This window comes from Bubalus kerabau, chromosome 3 (genome assembly GCF_029407905.1).
Source record: "Bubalus kerabau isolate K-KA32 ecotype Philippines breed swamp buffalo chromosome 3, PCC_UOA_SB_1v2, whole genome shotgun sequence".
In the NCBI taxonomy this organism is placed as follows: Eukaryota; Metazoa; Chordata; class Mammalia; order Artiodactyla; family Bovidae; genus Bubalus; species Bubalus kerabau.
Window position 1 is genome coordinate 21,592,148 of NC_073626.1, and position 17,841 is coordinate 21,609,988.

Genomic DNA, 17,841 nt, shown 5'->3' on the forward strand with positions numbered 1-17,841 from the left:
GCATTAGTTGTCACATCTCCTTAAGTCTCCTCTAACTTGGGGCAGTTGCTTATCCTTTCTCTGTCTTTCATGACCTGGACACTTATGAAGAGTAATAAAGTGACCATGATGTTAACTTTGATCATTTGGTTAAAGTAATTTCTACCAGGTTTCTCCATCGTGATGTTACCATTTTCCTTTTGTAACTAAGGATTATCTTGTGGGAGAATGTGTTGAAATTATGCAAACATTTATATCTGATCATGTTTTTACATTTATCTTGGCATTCATCAGTGATTCTTCCCTGCAACAAATATTTCTATTGCATCTATTTTCTATTTCCATCACTCTTTCTCCACTTAATAATTGAAATTCTAGTAAAGAAGAGCTATTACTTCTCCTTCTGTTTGTTTAATCTTTCATTAAATCATTATTTAATCAGTATAGACTTGTGAATATTTACTTTATTGTACTGGTTATAGTCCAATACTACCATTATTTTGCAGTGGAAATTGTCTTATATTTGGCCTTTAAAGCTCTTTCAAGGTGGCTCATCCTTCCAACATGTTATGTTACTTCACGAGCATTTCCTTGGGACTATAAGATATAACCCGTTCACTCTGTGTTTTATCCTATTGTTATAATTAATTAATATCACTACTTATACTGCTGCTCAAATTGTCCAAACTTTGGCCTTTGGAAGCTCCTTCAAGCTGATTCCCATGTTCTTTTAATGTGCCCTGAACATTACTGGCCTTTTGTTCCATCACTTCATGGCAACAAGAAGAGGGAAAAGTGGAAATGGTGATAGATTTTACTTTCTTGGGCTCCAAAATGACTGCAGACAGTGACTGCGGCCATGCTTGCTCCTTGTAGGAAAGCTATGACAAACCTAGACAGCATATTAAAGAGCAGACATGTCACTTTGCCAAAAAAGCAATGGTTTTTCCAGTAGTCATGAACTGATACAAGAATTGGACCATAAAGAAGGCCAAGCACCGAAGAATTGGTGCTTTTGAACTGTGGTGCTGGAGAAGACTCTTGAGAGTCCCTGGACAGCAAGAAGATCTAACCAGTCAATCCTAAAGCAAATCAACCCTGAGTATTCATTGGATGGACTGGTGCTGAAGCTGAAGTTCCAATACTTTGGCCACCTGATGTGAAGAGCTGATTCATTGTAAAAGACCCAGATTTTGGCAAAGATTGAAGGCAGGAGGAGAAGGGGACAACAGAGGATAAGATAGTTGGATAGCATTACTGACTCAATGGACATGAATTTGAGCAAACTCTGGGAGATAGTGGAGGACAGAGGAGCCAGGCATGCTGCAGTCCATGGGGTCGCAAAGAGTAGGATCTGACTTAGGAACTGAACAACAACATTGCTGAACACTTCTATATTCTGTGGCATCATCAGATATTCCAAGATCATCTTGTGCTTTTGCAGTCCAAGCCCTAAAGCCAACCGTTTTACCAAGGACCCCAGGTTCCTTTTACTGTATTAGAGAATGTATTTAGAAATCAAAATCTGGGTGCTAAGTATGCTCATTGCTATTTTATTATTCCTTCTAGGCTCTCTCAGCTAACAGAGCTTAGAAATATCTATGTATACTCACATATACATTCACACATATATTTTTATTTCTTTATATTTATTCATGTTTGTATGTTTGTGTGTGTGTATAACCACAAGTTCCTACTGATGCCTCCAATTCCAGTAAAATATCACAGAGCTTGTTCTAGCCTCCATCGTTTCCTTATTTGTAACTTTTTCTCTGACTGTGGAAAGTTGGCTCTCATGATCTGTAATTTATTTACTTACTTTGTCAGTTCTAATATACAAGCAATTTCAGAAGTTCTAACCCCTACTCCTGCCAATAACAACTTCACTAACTAGAGAACACAACTTGTGCACAGTTGTGTGTTTTTTCCACAACTTTTGTTTCACCTTAGAGTTGTCTATACTGGGCGTGGGAGTCAAATGCTCTTTCAGAAAGTTAATTTAGGCTAATTCTTTTCTTCTTTACTTTCTTTAGCATGGTTATGCTGTTCATCTGTAACACTGGTGGGTTCATTTATTACCATTTGTATCTCTTTTAGGTACCTCACCTTCTGGTTGACTTTAAATTATTTATTTAAATTTTGAATATGTTAAACATTTTCATGGTTATAAGATTAAGAATTATATAAAACATTGTATTCGGAAAAGGGTCACTCCTCTCTTATCTGCTTCTTATATGAAAGGTAACATATAATACATAGTCTTTGTATTTTGCTTTTTTAGTTAACAATATAACCTGTAACAGTCAATAGTTCATACAGATCTTTATCTTACTTTAAATTATCTTTATTTTGAAAAAAATCATATATTTGCAGGAATTTGCAGCAATAATAATACAGAGAGGTCCTGTGTACCAAATGCGCCACTGGGACACTTAACATAAATATAGTACCATGTCAAAAAATAAAACTGACATTGCTACAATTTACAGATTTATTTTTTCAGATTTCACTGGTCTCACATGTACTCATTTATGTGTGTGTGTGTAGTTCAATGCATACCTCCACAATCAAGATACACAGGAACCCAAATGGAAGTGAGAGAGCTAATTCCTAGGCAGGTTGATAAGAAAAGTCCAGGGTCCTGGAGGAAGAGAGAGGGGTCTGGAATTCTCAAGGAGGAGGAAAGGACAAATGTTTTTTTCGTTAAGCCCAGAGCTAATGATTGCACAACAAAACAACTCATCTTGCTCAAGGATATGCTTTCTCTTCAACTCTGTACCAATGATTATATAGCAACAACGTATCCTGCTTGAGGACATGTTTCTCCTTCTTGAGAACCTTCTGACTAATCCTGTCATCTTAAAATGTATGTTGTGGAAGTGGGTCTGGTGAGATCTTTCTGCTGTTAGTTCTAATCTTGTTAATTTAAGATTTATATTGTGGGAATGGGTCTGGTAAAAGTATATAAGGCCTTGACAAGACTAATGAGTGGGGCACTCGCCAACCCCCTTCTGATGTCTGTGTCAGAAGCTTTCTCTGTCCCTTTTTCACTTTAATAAAACTCTGCTACACAAAAGCTCTTGAGTGATCAAGCCTGGTCCCTGGTCCTGAAGCTGAATCTTCTTCAGAGATCACAAATCTGATATCGTTCACCATAAGCTTTCAGAAGTTTAGCCAAATATAACAATGAGGAATAAGAGAATTTTCCAGGAAGAATATTTTAACTGAGTCTTTATTATTTTAGTATTATTTTTGTTGCTTTTCAGTTGGTAAGTTGCGTCCAACTCTTTGTGACCCCATGAACCGCAGCACACCAGGCTTCCCTGTCCTTCACTATCTCAAGGAGCTTGCTCAAACACATGTCCGTTGAGTTAGTGATGCCATCCAGCTATCTCATCCTCTGTGGCCTCCTTCTCCTCCTGCCTTCAGTCTTTCCCAGCATCAGGGTTTTTTTCCAATGAGTCAGCTCTTTGCATCAGGTGGCCAAAGTATTGGAGCTTCGGCTTCAGCACCAGTCTTTCCAATGAATATTCAGGGTTGATCTCCTTTAGGATTGACTGGTTAGATCTTCTTGCTGTCCAAGGTACTCTCAAGAGTCTTCTCCAGCACCACAATTCAAAAGCATCAATTCTTCGGCACTCAGCCTTCTTTATGGTCCAGCTCTCACATCCATATGTGATTACTTGAGAAACCATAGCTTTGACTATATGGATCTTTGTCAGCAAATGATGTCTCTACTATTTAATACACTATCTAACTTTGTCATAGCTACTCTTCCAAGCAGCTAAAGCATCTTTTAATTTTGTAGCTGTGGTCACTGTCTGCAGTGATTTTGGAGGCCAACAAAATGAAATCTGACACTGTTGCCACATTTCCCCCATCTATTTGTCATGAAGTGATAGGACCAGATGCCAATATAGTCTTTTGAATGTAGAATTTTAAGCCAGCTTTTTAATTCTCCTCTTTTACTTTCATCAAGAGGCGCTTTAGTTTGTGTTGATTTTCTGCCATTAAAGTGGTACCATCTGCATATCTGAAGTTATTGATGTTTCTCCTGATTCCAGCTGTGATTCATCGAGCCTGGCATTTCGCCTGATGTACCCTGCATTTAAGTTAAATAAGCAAGCTGACAATATACAGCCTTGACATACTCCTTTCCCAACTTATATTAGTTACTCTTTAAAGCACTAACTTAAGGTGTTCTACTTTCTATTTTCCTCAGTTGTTCATTCCTTTCCAAAGATGGTACAGGGAGGGCTGTGCATGGATTGGGGGGGCTGAGGGTGAGGGGTTGAGTAAGGATGGCAGGTAGGCCTGAGTTCTAGGCTGCTATTCTCTCCAGAGATTGCACTGTATTTATGCACCAAGTCACTCATTTTATTTGAACATTGCAAAAATCTTTCAAATTTCACATAAGCATTGCCAACTTTTTGAAAAAGTTGCTTGTATTCATTTGTGTTCTGGATTCTCTTTTAATTCCCTGAAAATATATTCCTTCATTAGTCAGAATCCTTACAATGATTATGTATGCATTTTAAGACTTGAACAGCTGTATAATAACTATACACAGTCCATATACTTCAGAGAAGGCAATGGCACCCCACTCCAGTACTCTTGCCTGGAAAATCCCATGGATGGAGGAGCCTAGTAGGCTGCAGTCCATGGGGTCGCTAAGAGTCGGACACGACTGAGCGACTTCCCTTTCACTTTTCACTTTCATGCATTGGAGAAGGAAATGGCAACCCACTCCAGTGTTCTTGCCTGGAGAATCCCAGGGACAGGGGAGCCTGGTGGGCTGCCCTCTACGGGGTCACACAGAGTCGCACACAAATGAAGTGACTTAGCAGCAGCAGTAGCAGCAGTCCATGTACTTCAGGTGACTGGCATCATCAGACATCTCCACATCCTGGCCCTGTACCCTACATCATGGTGCTGGTAAGTCAGCAGGGTCAGAAATCAGAGCATTCCTATATCAGAAGGGCTAACAGCTACTAACCTACATGTAGAAAATGACTGTGAACTTTATAACAATATCTCTAAAACAACTTTCTCTTAGTTGACAAAAATTCTTACAGCTACTTCATTACCAGTTTACCTGAGAATATGACAGGAGGAAGTTGGAGTTAGGGGTTTTAACTAATTATGGATTAGTTTTTTGCCTTGGTTTGTTTTTTGTTTTTACAAATTTTGTTAATACATGGGTTTATGTGAACACATTGCTAGAATCCTGCCTTCCCAGATTCTTAGAAAGGGCCCATGGAAATGATAGTCTGAAGATTAAGCTCGATCAGTTTCATGGTAAATCCATCTCTGACATTGCCCATGAAGCCACCCACATCAGCAAAATCTGTGCTGTTAACTACAGACTTAGCTCAAATCTGCTACAAGAATTCTGTTTCCAGGAAAGATAAAATTGCTTTCAGAAGTCCTCAAGAACTAGAAAAGGCATAAAAATAAAATCATTTGTGTTAAAATATCAGGGGGCCATGAGAACAACAAAGATAAAAATATTAAGATTCAATTAATGCTCCATAGTGAAGAACTTGTGAAAAAGTGAGCTGACGTTGCTTTTTCCCTAAACTTACTGATTCTGTATGCAAATAAGAAGCTGATGCCTTTAGCTGGTAAAGGACTATTAGAAAAGAATACAGGGGGAAAAAACTCAGAAATTTGTTGTTTGTGTAAAGCAAAGTGACAAAAAAGAATTGAAAGCCTGAACTACAAGGCAATTTTCCCCTAAAGGTATTTGATAAGCCTTTAAATAAGGAGGGGAATTTTAAAACTATGTCAAAATCTCTCAAAAGATTGAGAAGCCAATTGGTACTGAGAAGTTAAAGTTTAGAGTTTATGATTAATCCAGAAGCATAATACTGTCTAGGTCTGTTGACATTGTTGTGAATAGCAGAATTTCATTCTTTTTTATGTTGAATTTTATTCTTTTATATATATGTGTGTGTGTGTGTGTATATATATATATATATATATATCTGAAAAAAAAAATCAAAACACTAACTGGAAAAGATACATGCTTCCAGTGTTTATAGCAGCATTATTTACAATAGCCAAGATATGGAAGCAATCTAAGTGTTCATCAAGCAATGAATGGATAAAGAAGATGTGTTCTAAATATGTGTTTCTTTTGGCAGAATGCAGTTAGGCAAGGAAATCATTGTGATGTCTGTCCTTGGGGCAAGCTTCAACATTCCCTTTTATTTCTTAGAATACTACCACTCTCTTGGCACTCTAATGCTAAAATTTCATTTTATTTATTTATCTTTTAGCCATGCCATGTGGCATGTAGGATCTTAGTTCTCTGACCAGGGATCACAGTTTTGCCCTTTGCATTGGAAGCACAGAGTTTTAACCAGTGAACTACCAGAGAAGTCCCTAAAAGTATATTTTAAACTTTAGTAGAGTTTGAATATATCTCTACCCCCATTTCCTCCTAGATAAGCCATTATCTCCAGCCTTTTGTAACATTTCTCTTACAAAAAACAGAGCTGGTTTGCTTACCTTGCTACTGCAGACTTTTATTCCCTGCCTACCTCACCATTGCAGGCTTTTGTTCCAATATGCAATATTAAAATGTCACATAGTCAAAGAGTAACATACCAAATAAGCTTCTTCTAGAGGTTCTTTCCAAGCAAAAGAAGAGAGCTACACTAATTAAATTGATTTCTTAAAAATGAGTCTTGGTGGTAATGAAACAGAGCAGGACTCTATGCTCTTGGTCTATCATGTCCTCTGTCTACCATTTGTCTGTGGAAAAACTTTAGCTGAAGAACAAATTAAATCAGAGAAGTGAGAACACACAGGAAATAAGGAAAACAAAGGAGACCAAGTAATGGTTTAGTCATTCAGTTCAGTTCAGTTCAGTCACTCAGTTGTGTCCGAGTCTTTGCGACCCCATGAATTGCAGCACGCCAGGCCTCCCTGTCCATCACCAACTCCCGGAGTTCACTCAAACTCATGTCCATCTAGTCAGTCATGCCATCCAGCCATCTCATCCTCTGTTGTCCCCTTCTCCTTCTGCCCCCAATCCCTTCGAGCATCAGGGTCTTTTCCAATGAGTCAACTCTTCGCATCAGGTGGCCAAAGTATTGGAGTTTCAGCTTCAACATCACTCCTTCCAATGAACACCCAGGACTGATCTCCTTTAGGCTGGACTGGTTGGATCTCCTTGCTGACCAAGGGACTCTCAAGAGTCTTATCCAACACCACAGTTCAAAAGCATCAATTGTTCAGTGCTCAGCTTTCTTCACAGTCCAACTCTCACATCCATACATCACCACTGGAAAAACCATAGCCTTGACTAGATGGACCTTTGTTGGCAAAGTAATATCTCTGCTTTTCAATATACTATCTAGGTTGGTCATAACTTTCCTTCCAAGGAGTAAGCATCTTTTAATTTCATGGCTGCAATCACCATCTGCCATGATTTTGGTTTAGTCATTAAGCATAGTCAAAGACTTTTAGTTCCTTCTCAAGGGATATAGATAGTATTCTTAACCATATCCTGGGAACTATTTTATAGATACTGAATTCCCACCAACTGGAGAGTTCACTACATGGTGACCAGACTGTAGCCATGACATAAGCTGCCACAATTGCTCAAGAAATGGAAACAAACATACCCTGGAAGTGAAGATTGACTGTACTTAAAAAAGTCAAGATGATGCTGGTCAGACCACCGATGACCCATTCCAAGATGGCCATGCTGTTTCTGCATGTAGGCCCTTCCTTAGCCTATAGAAGTTCTTGCCCACTGATTGTCAGTGAAGTTGGCCTTTGGACAGGAGTCTGCCCCCTCCTTGGCCCACGCTGGTTGACAACATCCAAAATAAAACAAACTTTCCTTTCCACTACCTGGCCTCTTTATTGGCTTTTTGAGTGTTGGAGCGGCTGGATCCCACTTTCAGTTACATTAAGAAGGGAGGAGCATAACTCTTTGGTAGCAGAGCCAGAAGGTTAAAAAAAAAGAAAAGAACAGAAGTGGGACTTCCACTTATGTAACCAATTTCCTAACACATTTTATTTTAACCACTTTAAGCCTCTATTTCTATATCTATGTATCTTTGGAAATAATGAATGACTGTCTCACAGAGCACTTATGAGGACTGAGTGATACAATCCTTTCAAAGCACTCAGCACTGGTGTCTGGATAATAATGATAACCTTAATAGATCCTCCCTATTTCTAAGATCTTCAATAAGTGTGTATTACTTGGTACTTTCTAAATTTAAAGAATTCTGAAACAATTTCAATTTGTGTATACTTGGTCCATTCTTCAGAATAAATATTTACCTTTATTCATATTTTCTTTAGTCCTTTCTTTACTTTCTTCTTAAATTGTGATTTTTGTTCACTTAAATGCAATCTGTTAAAAAAAAATATATAAAGATAATTTATACTCTAGTTCAATTTGTCCCCTAACCATCTTCAACCTTACTCCTACTCTTGTATAGAGAAGTAACCAGTGTCATTAATTTTTAAAAGTGTTATAAATATACACAAAGTCTCAATTTGTTTCTTTTCTAGCTTTACTTCATGCCCCATCTTCCTCTAGATATTACCCTCTGCCCCTTTCCAGATTATTTATGTTCATGTTATTTAGATTATAATGTTAAGAATTAGTCATTCTTATTATTCTTAAAAAAAACCTAGATATTTTCTCATGTAATCTCATACAGACACACAATACATAATAAAATTATATCTCAGTGTCTTAAATTATTGGTTTATAAAAGTAGGGCCATGTAATGTATTTGTTTCAGCATTTTTGATTTCCTCATTCAGCAAAACCTTAGGAAAACATCTCCAAGACATGTGTTAGTGCTATAATTCCTTGTTTCAGATGAATGATTATTTTCCATTCTGTGAATATATTAGGTAGTAAATTTGCTATCAAAGGACCATATATTTTTCTTCATCATTGGTCATTAAAATATTTCTACATCAAACATTATTGTTCATTCATCCTTTCTAGGGGAATGATTCCTGCGAATAACAGCACTAGATTGAGAGTTTATGTAGTTTTTAGAAGCCATTGCCATATTTTCCCCAAGAAAACTTGTAACTCTTTGAATTTGCACCAGTAATCTGTGAGTAGCACTTTTCCTTCATTCTCATTGGCAATAAAATTCAATTCTTTTGCCTCCAGTCTGGTGAGTATGAAGAGATTTATCATTATTATTTTAATATATCTTTCTCTATTTGAGAATTTGGTCACACTCTCTTATATATCTTGTTCATTTGGATTTTGTGTTCTAAATCACAAAGAGACAGACATGACTGGTGGCTAAACAACAATAACAAATTGTCTATTCATATAATTGCTTTCCTATTGGGATATTTGTAGGGTTTTCCCATGTTTGTTAAAATCATAATATTTTTTTCAGAATTATAAATATATTATAAATCTACTCACCTGGAAAAGAAATTGGAAAGAACTTGAATATGATAGCACATAAAAATAGAAATATAATATTTTGGCCAGAATAAATACTATAGTATAAAACATTTAAATTACAAGACAATCTATATAATTGTGAGTTGAAGAAGAACTTGGTTACTAAGCCAGGAAATTTTAAAAATCCATAAAAAAATATAGACTATATTGGTTGTACATAAACTGTTTAAAACTGATTTACGTAAAATGTGTCATAAACCAAGTTAGGCAATTTTCTTAAGAGAAATTAAATTGAAGTCTATTTTCTGATACACAAATCAAAGGGTTGGTAGCATAACCTCAGATGGGTTCTCAGAAAATTTACACACAGAATAAAAATTCCTTCATGAGAGAAATAAGTAAGTAACTTTAGACTAGAAAACAAATTCCAATTCAATAACAGAAAGTCCAAACTGTTTTTAAAAGATATTTTAGTCCCCACTGTCATTTTGTCTTAGACAAAGTTGAGGATTCAGTCCCCGGAGAAAGGGTTTGCTGAGCAAATCAATGACGAAAGAGGAATATCACTTCATAAAGCTCTCCTCTTTCTCTCTTCCCACTAGGTATTTGCTATAAACTATGGGGGAAGACTCTTGCAATTCCGTGTTTGAGATTTCTGTCAGAGACCAAAACAAATACCAATATTGATAGAGAAAGCACATTCATTTTGAAAAACTAGCTGGAAAAAAAAAACTTGAAAACAGCAGTTGATGCACTAATTAAAAGTGATGCCAGAACATCATTCAGATCGTCTGTAATACTTCATTCTTATCTTCCAGTTAACTCTGAATGGAGACATCATGACTTGCTACATTGTGAGTGTAACTAAAAGAAGCTGAATTAATTTCATCAAATCAGTTATACAGCTAAATAATATATGAAGACGTCATTTTATCTGTGCACTTTAAATTAGTCCTATTTTGAACTCAAGTCTTCTTGGACATAAAATTGATCTATCACCAATGTTTAAGATGGAGGTAAGTAGCATATATTTCAAAAAAATGACACTAAAATTTGAGTATTCTAAGCATGCGTTTCATGGACTGTTTATATTTCAGATGTCAGCAAAGACCAACAACTTATCTGTTAGAAAAAATCTGATTTATCTAGCTTCAGCTTCTAAAAATCTTTTTTATATATTTTGTATAAGTATATATTTTATATGTGATATAGTTTATATTTTAATCATATGTTTTAAGAATATATTACCCATGTACATACAAATTATATTATATATTATGTACAAATATGTTCAAACATTTTTTATACAAATATATTTTGAACATATCTGTAAAATCTAAAGGAAATAAGAACTTTAGAGCAGGTCGGTTTTAGGTTCTAATCTTTAGTCTGTTATTTACTAGCTCCAGGACCTGAGGAAAGTAATTTCTCTAAGCATATAAATTCAGTTCCTGCCTGCAAATTTAATCTTAATAAAATGAAAAAAAATTTTGACAAACTTCCTTGTGTTGATAAGCCAATCTACAATGTATTAGCTGTGTGAAAAATTACTCCTATTATTCATCTTTTTGGGTTTCCCTGGTGGCTCAGGCAATAAAGAATCCTCCTACAATATGAGAGACCTGGATTCGAGCACTGGGTTGGGAAGATCCCCTAGAGGAGGGCATGGCAACCCATTTCAGTATATTTGCCTGGAGAACCCCCACGGACAAAGGAGCCTGGTGGGCTACAGACCATTGAGTCACAAAGAGTCAGACAGGACTGAAGTGACTGGGCAAAGTGTCTTAGAGTTCCCACATCACTATCATACTTTGACTAACATAAGCATATTCATCCTTTTACTCCTGGAAGAATATGGTATGTATGTGGTATTTGGAAGCCTACCTTATAGGGATATGAAATAATTTGAGAAAATGTAACAGTAAACAGTTTTCATGCTAAAAGGAAAGTACCATTCCTATAGTCTTACTGAAGGTAACTGATATCCAAAGCTATTAATTAACTTGTTCTATTATACAATGATTTACTGGCTATTTGGGGACTAAAATTCTTGTTAATTCTATTGTCTCAAGGCTCTTTCCATAGTGTTGCTTAAAATAATGTTTCCAAGACTGTTGAACTTTACCTTTTTGAATGTTCAAGGTCAGATATGGGATAAATGAATTCAGTACAGAGATGATAGATATAAGATTAATGCATCACAGATAAAATTTATTAATATCTCATCAGCAGCTTTCTAAATTCCTTCTATCAACTTCCAGTAACATCTGTATTAACCCAGTTATACTCCCTTTCTGATCCACTTGATATCTCTCATAATTCAAATGTTTCCTTCTGCTGCCCTCTTGAATGCTACTCAAAATGAGATGAACAGTATCTTGAGATTCTGGCAATGTACGTTTACTCAAAAGCAGAGGAATCTTCTCAGTGGCCTTTCAGGAATTAGCCACAATTGCAAGCAATTAGAGAGATGTCCACAGGTAATACTCAGGAATCTGTCTGATATAATTTCAGAGAAGCAGATAAGGACTTCCTAGGTTTTTGTTCTTTTGTTTTGTTAATAAACACTTCAGTCCTAACACTGGGGATATGAATCACAATTCAAATTACTTAAAACTTCTAAAATGCAAAAATGATAGCACAACTACTTAGTCTAAAGATATACTTTCAAGAATGGATAAACATTTGAGGTTACTGTGTGTTTGAAAGGTGAGTGAATGGAGCAAAAAAAAAAAAAAGAGTAAAGCAAAATACAAGAATTCAATGCTCTGAAATCTCCCATTTCCTCATTACTTTCTGGCTCCACCATCTGTATATCTTATTCTGCTCCAGTGCTTTGTGCTGGAGTGATAAATATTTTCCCCCTTACTGTGCCCTCACTGATTACAGAATATGAGAAGATATTACATATGACAAGATACGTGAACTAATATATCAAATTGATGCAGAAGCAGTTTATCATGTTTGTAAGTAGTGAATCTCAGAGGGAGAGGGGTCAGTTGATTAAAATAAAATTAACTGATTCCCTCTACCGTAATCTTCCATAGAGAGGACTTCCTTGACTGAGTTTCAGGAAGTAACATCCTATCTAGGATCAGTCAGGAAAGGACATTGCCCATGTGAGAGAAGAAAATACATGCAACGTCCTCCATGATGCGATACCTCCTGAGCAATAATATAAGAATTGTGTCACTCTGCAATATTACATTTAAAGAGATACTGCACCTTATCCAAACAGGAAAACTGAGAATGAAAGTGGCTCTATTACCAAACTGCAAGCACAGTAGGAGTAACCGCAGCAGTCCTGGGTAAACTGGGGGGTGCCATTCACCCCAGTTACATGGACTAGAGGGGATCTGTTCAACACGTGTGCAACTCAAGGAAATTATGGATTGTGTGAAATCTCTCCACTGAGGCCATTTATCCTGTTTAACCTGATTCCTCCATTCCTTGGCAACATTTTTTTTTCCCCAATAAAATTCAAAATGCCCTTCACCGCCCCTCCCCCCATCCATCCCTTAGAAAAACTCCTTGCAGATTCAGATATAATTTTAAGAAAACATGAGGAGTTTAAAAAATTAATTTTCTTGCAAAGATCTGCACCCTGATGAGGATCAAAGTATTAAACTAAAGCAATGCTGCTCTGAGAGTTAAATACAGCGAATAAATTGATATGTGTGTGTGTGTGTGTGCCCTCAGTCCCTCAGTTGTGTCCAACTTCTGTGGCCCCAAGCACTGTAGCCCACCAGACTCTCCTGCCCATGGAATTTTAAGTGAAGATTTTTTTTTTAATGTTAAAAGAGTAATGTCTCCTTTTTAAAAATTAGAACAAAAAAAACACATAAATTTATAAATAATTCTGCTTACTCTCCACCATCCCCATTTCTCAGGAGTAACACTTTCTTCTGTATACTTCAAGGTAATTTTAAATTTATGTAGTAGAACCTTTATGCATGTATGTGTAAAATACTGTTTTATAAATTGATAGAATTATGCTATACAAATGTTCAGTGACTACTTTTTTTCATTTAAAGACACATTTAAACATCATTTTACGTCTATATCTATGACTATGTTTCTCAAAGTTTTTGTCAAATGAGAGCAAGGCCATTTTTAGGGGACTAGTAGTCCCAGAAAAAGTAGAACAAAATTAAAATACACATTGCTATCTTTCAAATGAACCTGAATAATCATGAAATTTTGTATTATGATATTGATAAAATAATAAAATAATTTAGAGGGTCCTGTTAAGATTTCTTCAGGATGAATACATGTTTAGCAGGTGGAACTGACATATCAGCAGTTTTAGGAAATTCAGGGTGCTGAATAGCTTTTGCTTAAAACATCTCAGGAGGGCTTCCTGTGTGGCTCAGAGGTAAAGAATATGCCTGCAATGCAGGAGATACAGGAGATGCAGGTTTGATCCCTGCGTTGGGAAGATCCCCTGGAGGAGGGCATGGCAACCCACTCTGGTATTGTTGCCTGGAGAATTCTATGGAGAGAGGAGCCTGGCAGGCTTACAGCCCATGGGATCGCAGAGTCAGACATGACTGAAGTGACTGGGCAAAGTGTCTCCGAGTTCCCACATCACTATCATACTTTGACTAACATAATTGTGTTTCTATGTGCCAGGCACTATGCCAGCCAATTTTCACTGAAAAATCACATTTATACTTCACAGCAGGTGGTTACTAGGATCCTTACTTTGAGGGTTGATAGTTTGGGGGCTAAGGAGGAAAAAGGAAGGTGAGTTTTCAACTGGCAGAACCATCTTTCACTAGTAAACTTAGAAAATTTATAGTTTTATAAACCATAAGTAACTCCTCTCTGAGCAACCTCAGAGACCTTGAAACACTCTAACTTCTTTCATCCACACTGCTCTGTATCTAAGGGCCAGGTCTAGACTAAACAATGTGTGTATATGTTTTATATCAAGACAACCTAAAAAGGCAGGATTATTTTCACAAGTGAAGAACATGAAGATCAGAGGATAAGAAACATTCCCAGTGTAATGTAACTAATTAGTCAAGGTAGCCTATGAGCCCAAGTCTAGTTCCAGATTATTAAATAATCCCTTATGAATTCTGAGCTTCTCAAATAAAAAAAATATATATGTTCTCAGTTGTGTCCATTATTGATACTTTCTACATGTTCTTTTGGGGGGGAGGGGTGTGAAATTTACACAATTTTAATTAATTTTAATTTACACAATTTTTAAACAGGGAATCTCATTGGCATTAGGAGAAAATAGATGTCGATTGGGGTAAAGAGCTCACCTGCCAAAGAAGGAGATGCAGGAGATGTGGGTTCGATCCCTGGGTTGGGAAGATCCCCTGGAGGAGGACATGGGAACCCACTCTAGTATTCTTGCCTGGACAATCCCAAGGACAGAGGAGCCTGGCGGGTTACAGTCCATGGGGTCGCAAAGAGTTGGACACAACTGAAGTGACTCAGCAGGCATGCACAGAATGCATTCAAATGGCAGGAACTGTGTCTATATCTATCTAATAGTAGGTACCCAGGGTAGAAAAAAGTGAGATCAAATTTTGATATTTTATAAAGAATAAGTTCTATGAATATGGAAATTGATGATACTTTAAAATTTTTGAAATTTATTTTGCTAATACACTTAAAAATAGAAACACTTGAAATACTTGGAAAGATAAATATGTATATTTTTGTCAATATATTTTCACATTATTAATAGCATCATTCTATAAGTTTATACAAACTATTAGCAAAATGCTTATAACTAACTGACAGTAAATAAATGTGCTTGTTAACTTACTTTTTGTATTCCAGAGAACCAAGAGCTGACCATTTAACATGAATAGGATCAATGAGAGTGTCCCCCAAGAGTTCATCCTCTTAGGTTTCTCAGATCGACCATGGCTGGAGCTTCCACTCTTTGTGGTGTTCCTGATTTCCTATATCCTGACCATCCTGGGCAATCTAGCAATAATTATTGTGTCCCGTCTGGATTCCAAGCTCCATACTCCCATGTATTTTTTTCTTACCAATCTCTCACTCTTGGACCTTTGCTACACCACAAGTACAGTTCCACAAATGCTGGTAAACATATGCAGCATCAGGAAGGTGATTAGTTATGGCAGCTGTGTGGCACAACTTTTCATTTTCCTGGCTTTGGGTTCCACTGAATGTCTCCTCCTGGCTGTCATGTCCTTTGATAGGTTTGCAGCTATTTGTCGGCCTCTCCACTACTCCGTCATCATGCACCAAAGGCTCTGCCTCCAGCTGGCAGCTATGTCCTGGATTAGTGGCTTCAGCAACTCAGTATTGCAGTCCACCTTGACCCTGCAGATGCCACTCTGTGGCCACAACGAAGTGGATCACTTCTTCTGTGAAGTCCCTGCTCTGCTCAGGTTGTCATGTGTAGACACAACAGCAAATGAAGCTGAACTATTCTTTATCAGTGTGCTATTCCTTCTAATACCTGTGACACTCATTCTGATATCATATGCTTTTATTGTCCAAGCAGTGTTGAGAATACAATCAGTGGAAGGTCGGCGAAAGGCATTTGGAACATGTGGCTCCCATTTGATAGTGGTGTCTCTTTTTTATGGCACTGCTATCTATATGTACCTGCAACCACCATCCCCTGCCTCCAAGGACAGGGGAAAGATGGTATCCCTTTTCTATGGAATCATCACACCCATGTTGAACCCCCTTATATACACACTTAGGAACAAAGATGTAAAGGGCGCATTTAAGAGGCTGATTGCAAGGATTCTCTTAATCAAGAAATATCCAAGTAATAGGCCTTGTTAAAGCCTTGAAGTTTACTATTTTAATAATTTAATAAATTTAATAAAATTAATTTAAGTTAAATGAAATATGTTGAAGTTGCTTTAGTCTGACTACTGTTAGAACTATTATCATGAACTTCTTCAAATAAAATATCACTGACAAAAAATTACACTTATTTCCTACTGTCTACCTATAGTCATTGCACAAGTCCTGGTGCATTATGATCCCCTAAAATAGTGTAAGCTTGAAATATTTAAAGTCTCAGGCTTTATAACACTGGCTTGTGTACTTGGTAAAGATTCTTAAACTTCTGTGAGTCTAGAATAAAAGCTTAGGAACCATAACATTTTTATACACATTCAAATATGCTTACACACACCACAAATATTTTCTTAATTACAGGAGACAGAACAGAAGTCCATAAAGCCATACAAAGCCCCCTCCTCTTATAGATATACAGTTAATGATAATAGCTTAAATTTTAACACTATTCCCACATCAACACAATATTTGGGTTCCACAATGATTTTACTTCCACAGTTTTATCTGGATCTTCTCTCATGTCTATACTTTCCATTTATCCTAAATTGAAGTATCTTATCCTATTCCATCTACCAAATAAATTTGTAGCTACATTTTAGACCTGAATCACACACTCTTTATTGGAATTTTTTTCATGATTCCCCTACCATCTATGTTATCTGTCTCCTTTTAATCCCTAAAGCAATTAGAATCTAAATCATAAAACTAGCACAGTATATAATGACATTCATTGCTTATTCAATGCACTTTTCTTATGTAAGAAGAAAGCCTTATGTTAGCTCCCTTAGGTACCATAGATTATAATTTATACTTCTTCCACATGGCCTTCAGAGCTCATCAAAGTGCTGAGAAAAATATTTGCACACTGTGAGTTGGTTTTTGACTGATTTAATGAATAGCTGGCGTGCTGCAATCCATGGGGTCACAAAGACTTGGACATGACTGAGTGACTGAACTGAACTGATGAATAGTTCCACTGTAATAACTTTAACTGCTTCTCTTTCTAATTACTTCTTCTACTAAATCCAAAAACAGAAAATACAGTAACTAAGAAACACAATTAGCTTGTTTCCTTTGAACACCTTACAGTAACAAGGTACATTTCTGCCTCAGTGTAATTTTCTGACACATCATGCTGCTAAGTCGCTTCAGTCGTGTCCGACTCTGTGTGACCCCATAGACAGCAGCCCACCAGGCTCCCCGTCCCTGGGATTCTCCAGGCAAGAACACTGGAGTGGGTTGCCATTTCCTTCTCCCTGACACATTATGGTAGATCTTAAAACTTCAACCTGCATCAAGACCACCTGGAGGGCTTTTAAAATCCAAGATCCCTGGGAGTCAACCCACCTACACTCCTAGAGTTCTAAAGTAGGAGGTCTGCAGGGAGGGGCTGGGAATTGCATTTCTAATCAATTCTCAGGTTGTGCAGATCAGGGACTGCACTTTAAGGACTGCTGTGCTAATGTTAAAATGAATAAAGATGTCTTGCCAGTCCTGGAGCTCAGGGTGGGCCACCTCCTAAAATATCACAATGGCATTATTTTGAGTTGAAGTTGCTTGAGAAGCAGCAGATACAAGGAGGAAACTCTGACCCTCCTCTTTCTCCTGGAAAACAGAGAACAAATCTCTCATGTGAAAGGTAT

At 37.0% G+C, this 17,841-nt stretch overlaps 1 protein-coding gene across 1 annotated transcript; it reads left to right on the plus strand.

Annotated features, from left to right (window-relative positions):
- Positions 1-15,158: 15,158 nt before the first annotated feature.
- Positions 15,159-16,177, plus strand: LOC129647163 (olfactory receptor 2B2-like). The gene has a single exon (XM_055574369.1). The coding sequence runs from the start codon at positions 15,215-15,217 to the stop codon at positions 16,175-16,177; it is 963 nt and encodes a 320-aa protein (XP_055430344.1). The 5' UTR covers positions 15,159-15,214.
- Positions 16,178-17,841: the final 1,664 nt, after the last annotated feature.

Bases quoted from the DNA above. Each gene is read 5' to 3' on its own strand.
- LOC129647163 (XM_055574369.1), top strand. From the start codon at position 15,215: ATGAATAGGATCAATGAGAGTGTCCCCCAAGAGTTCATCCTCTTAGGT.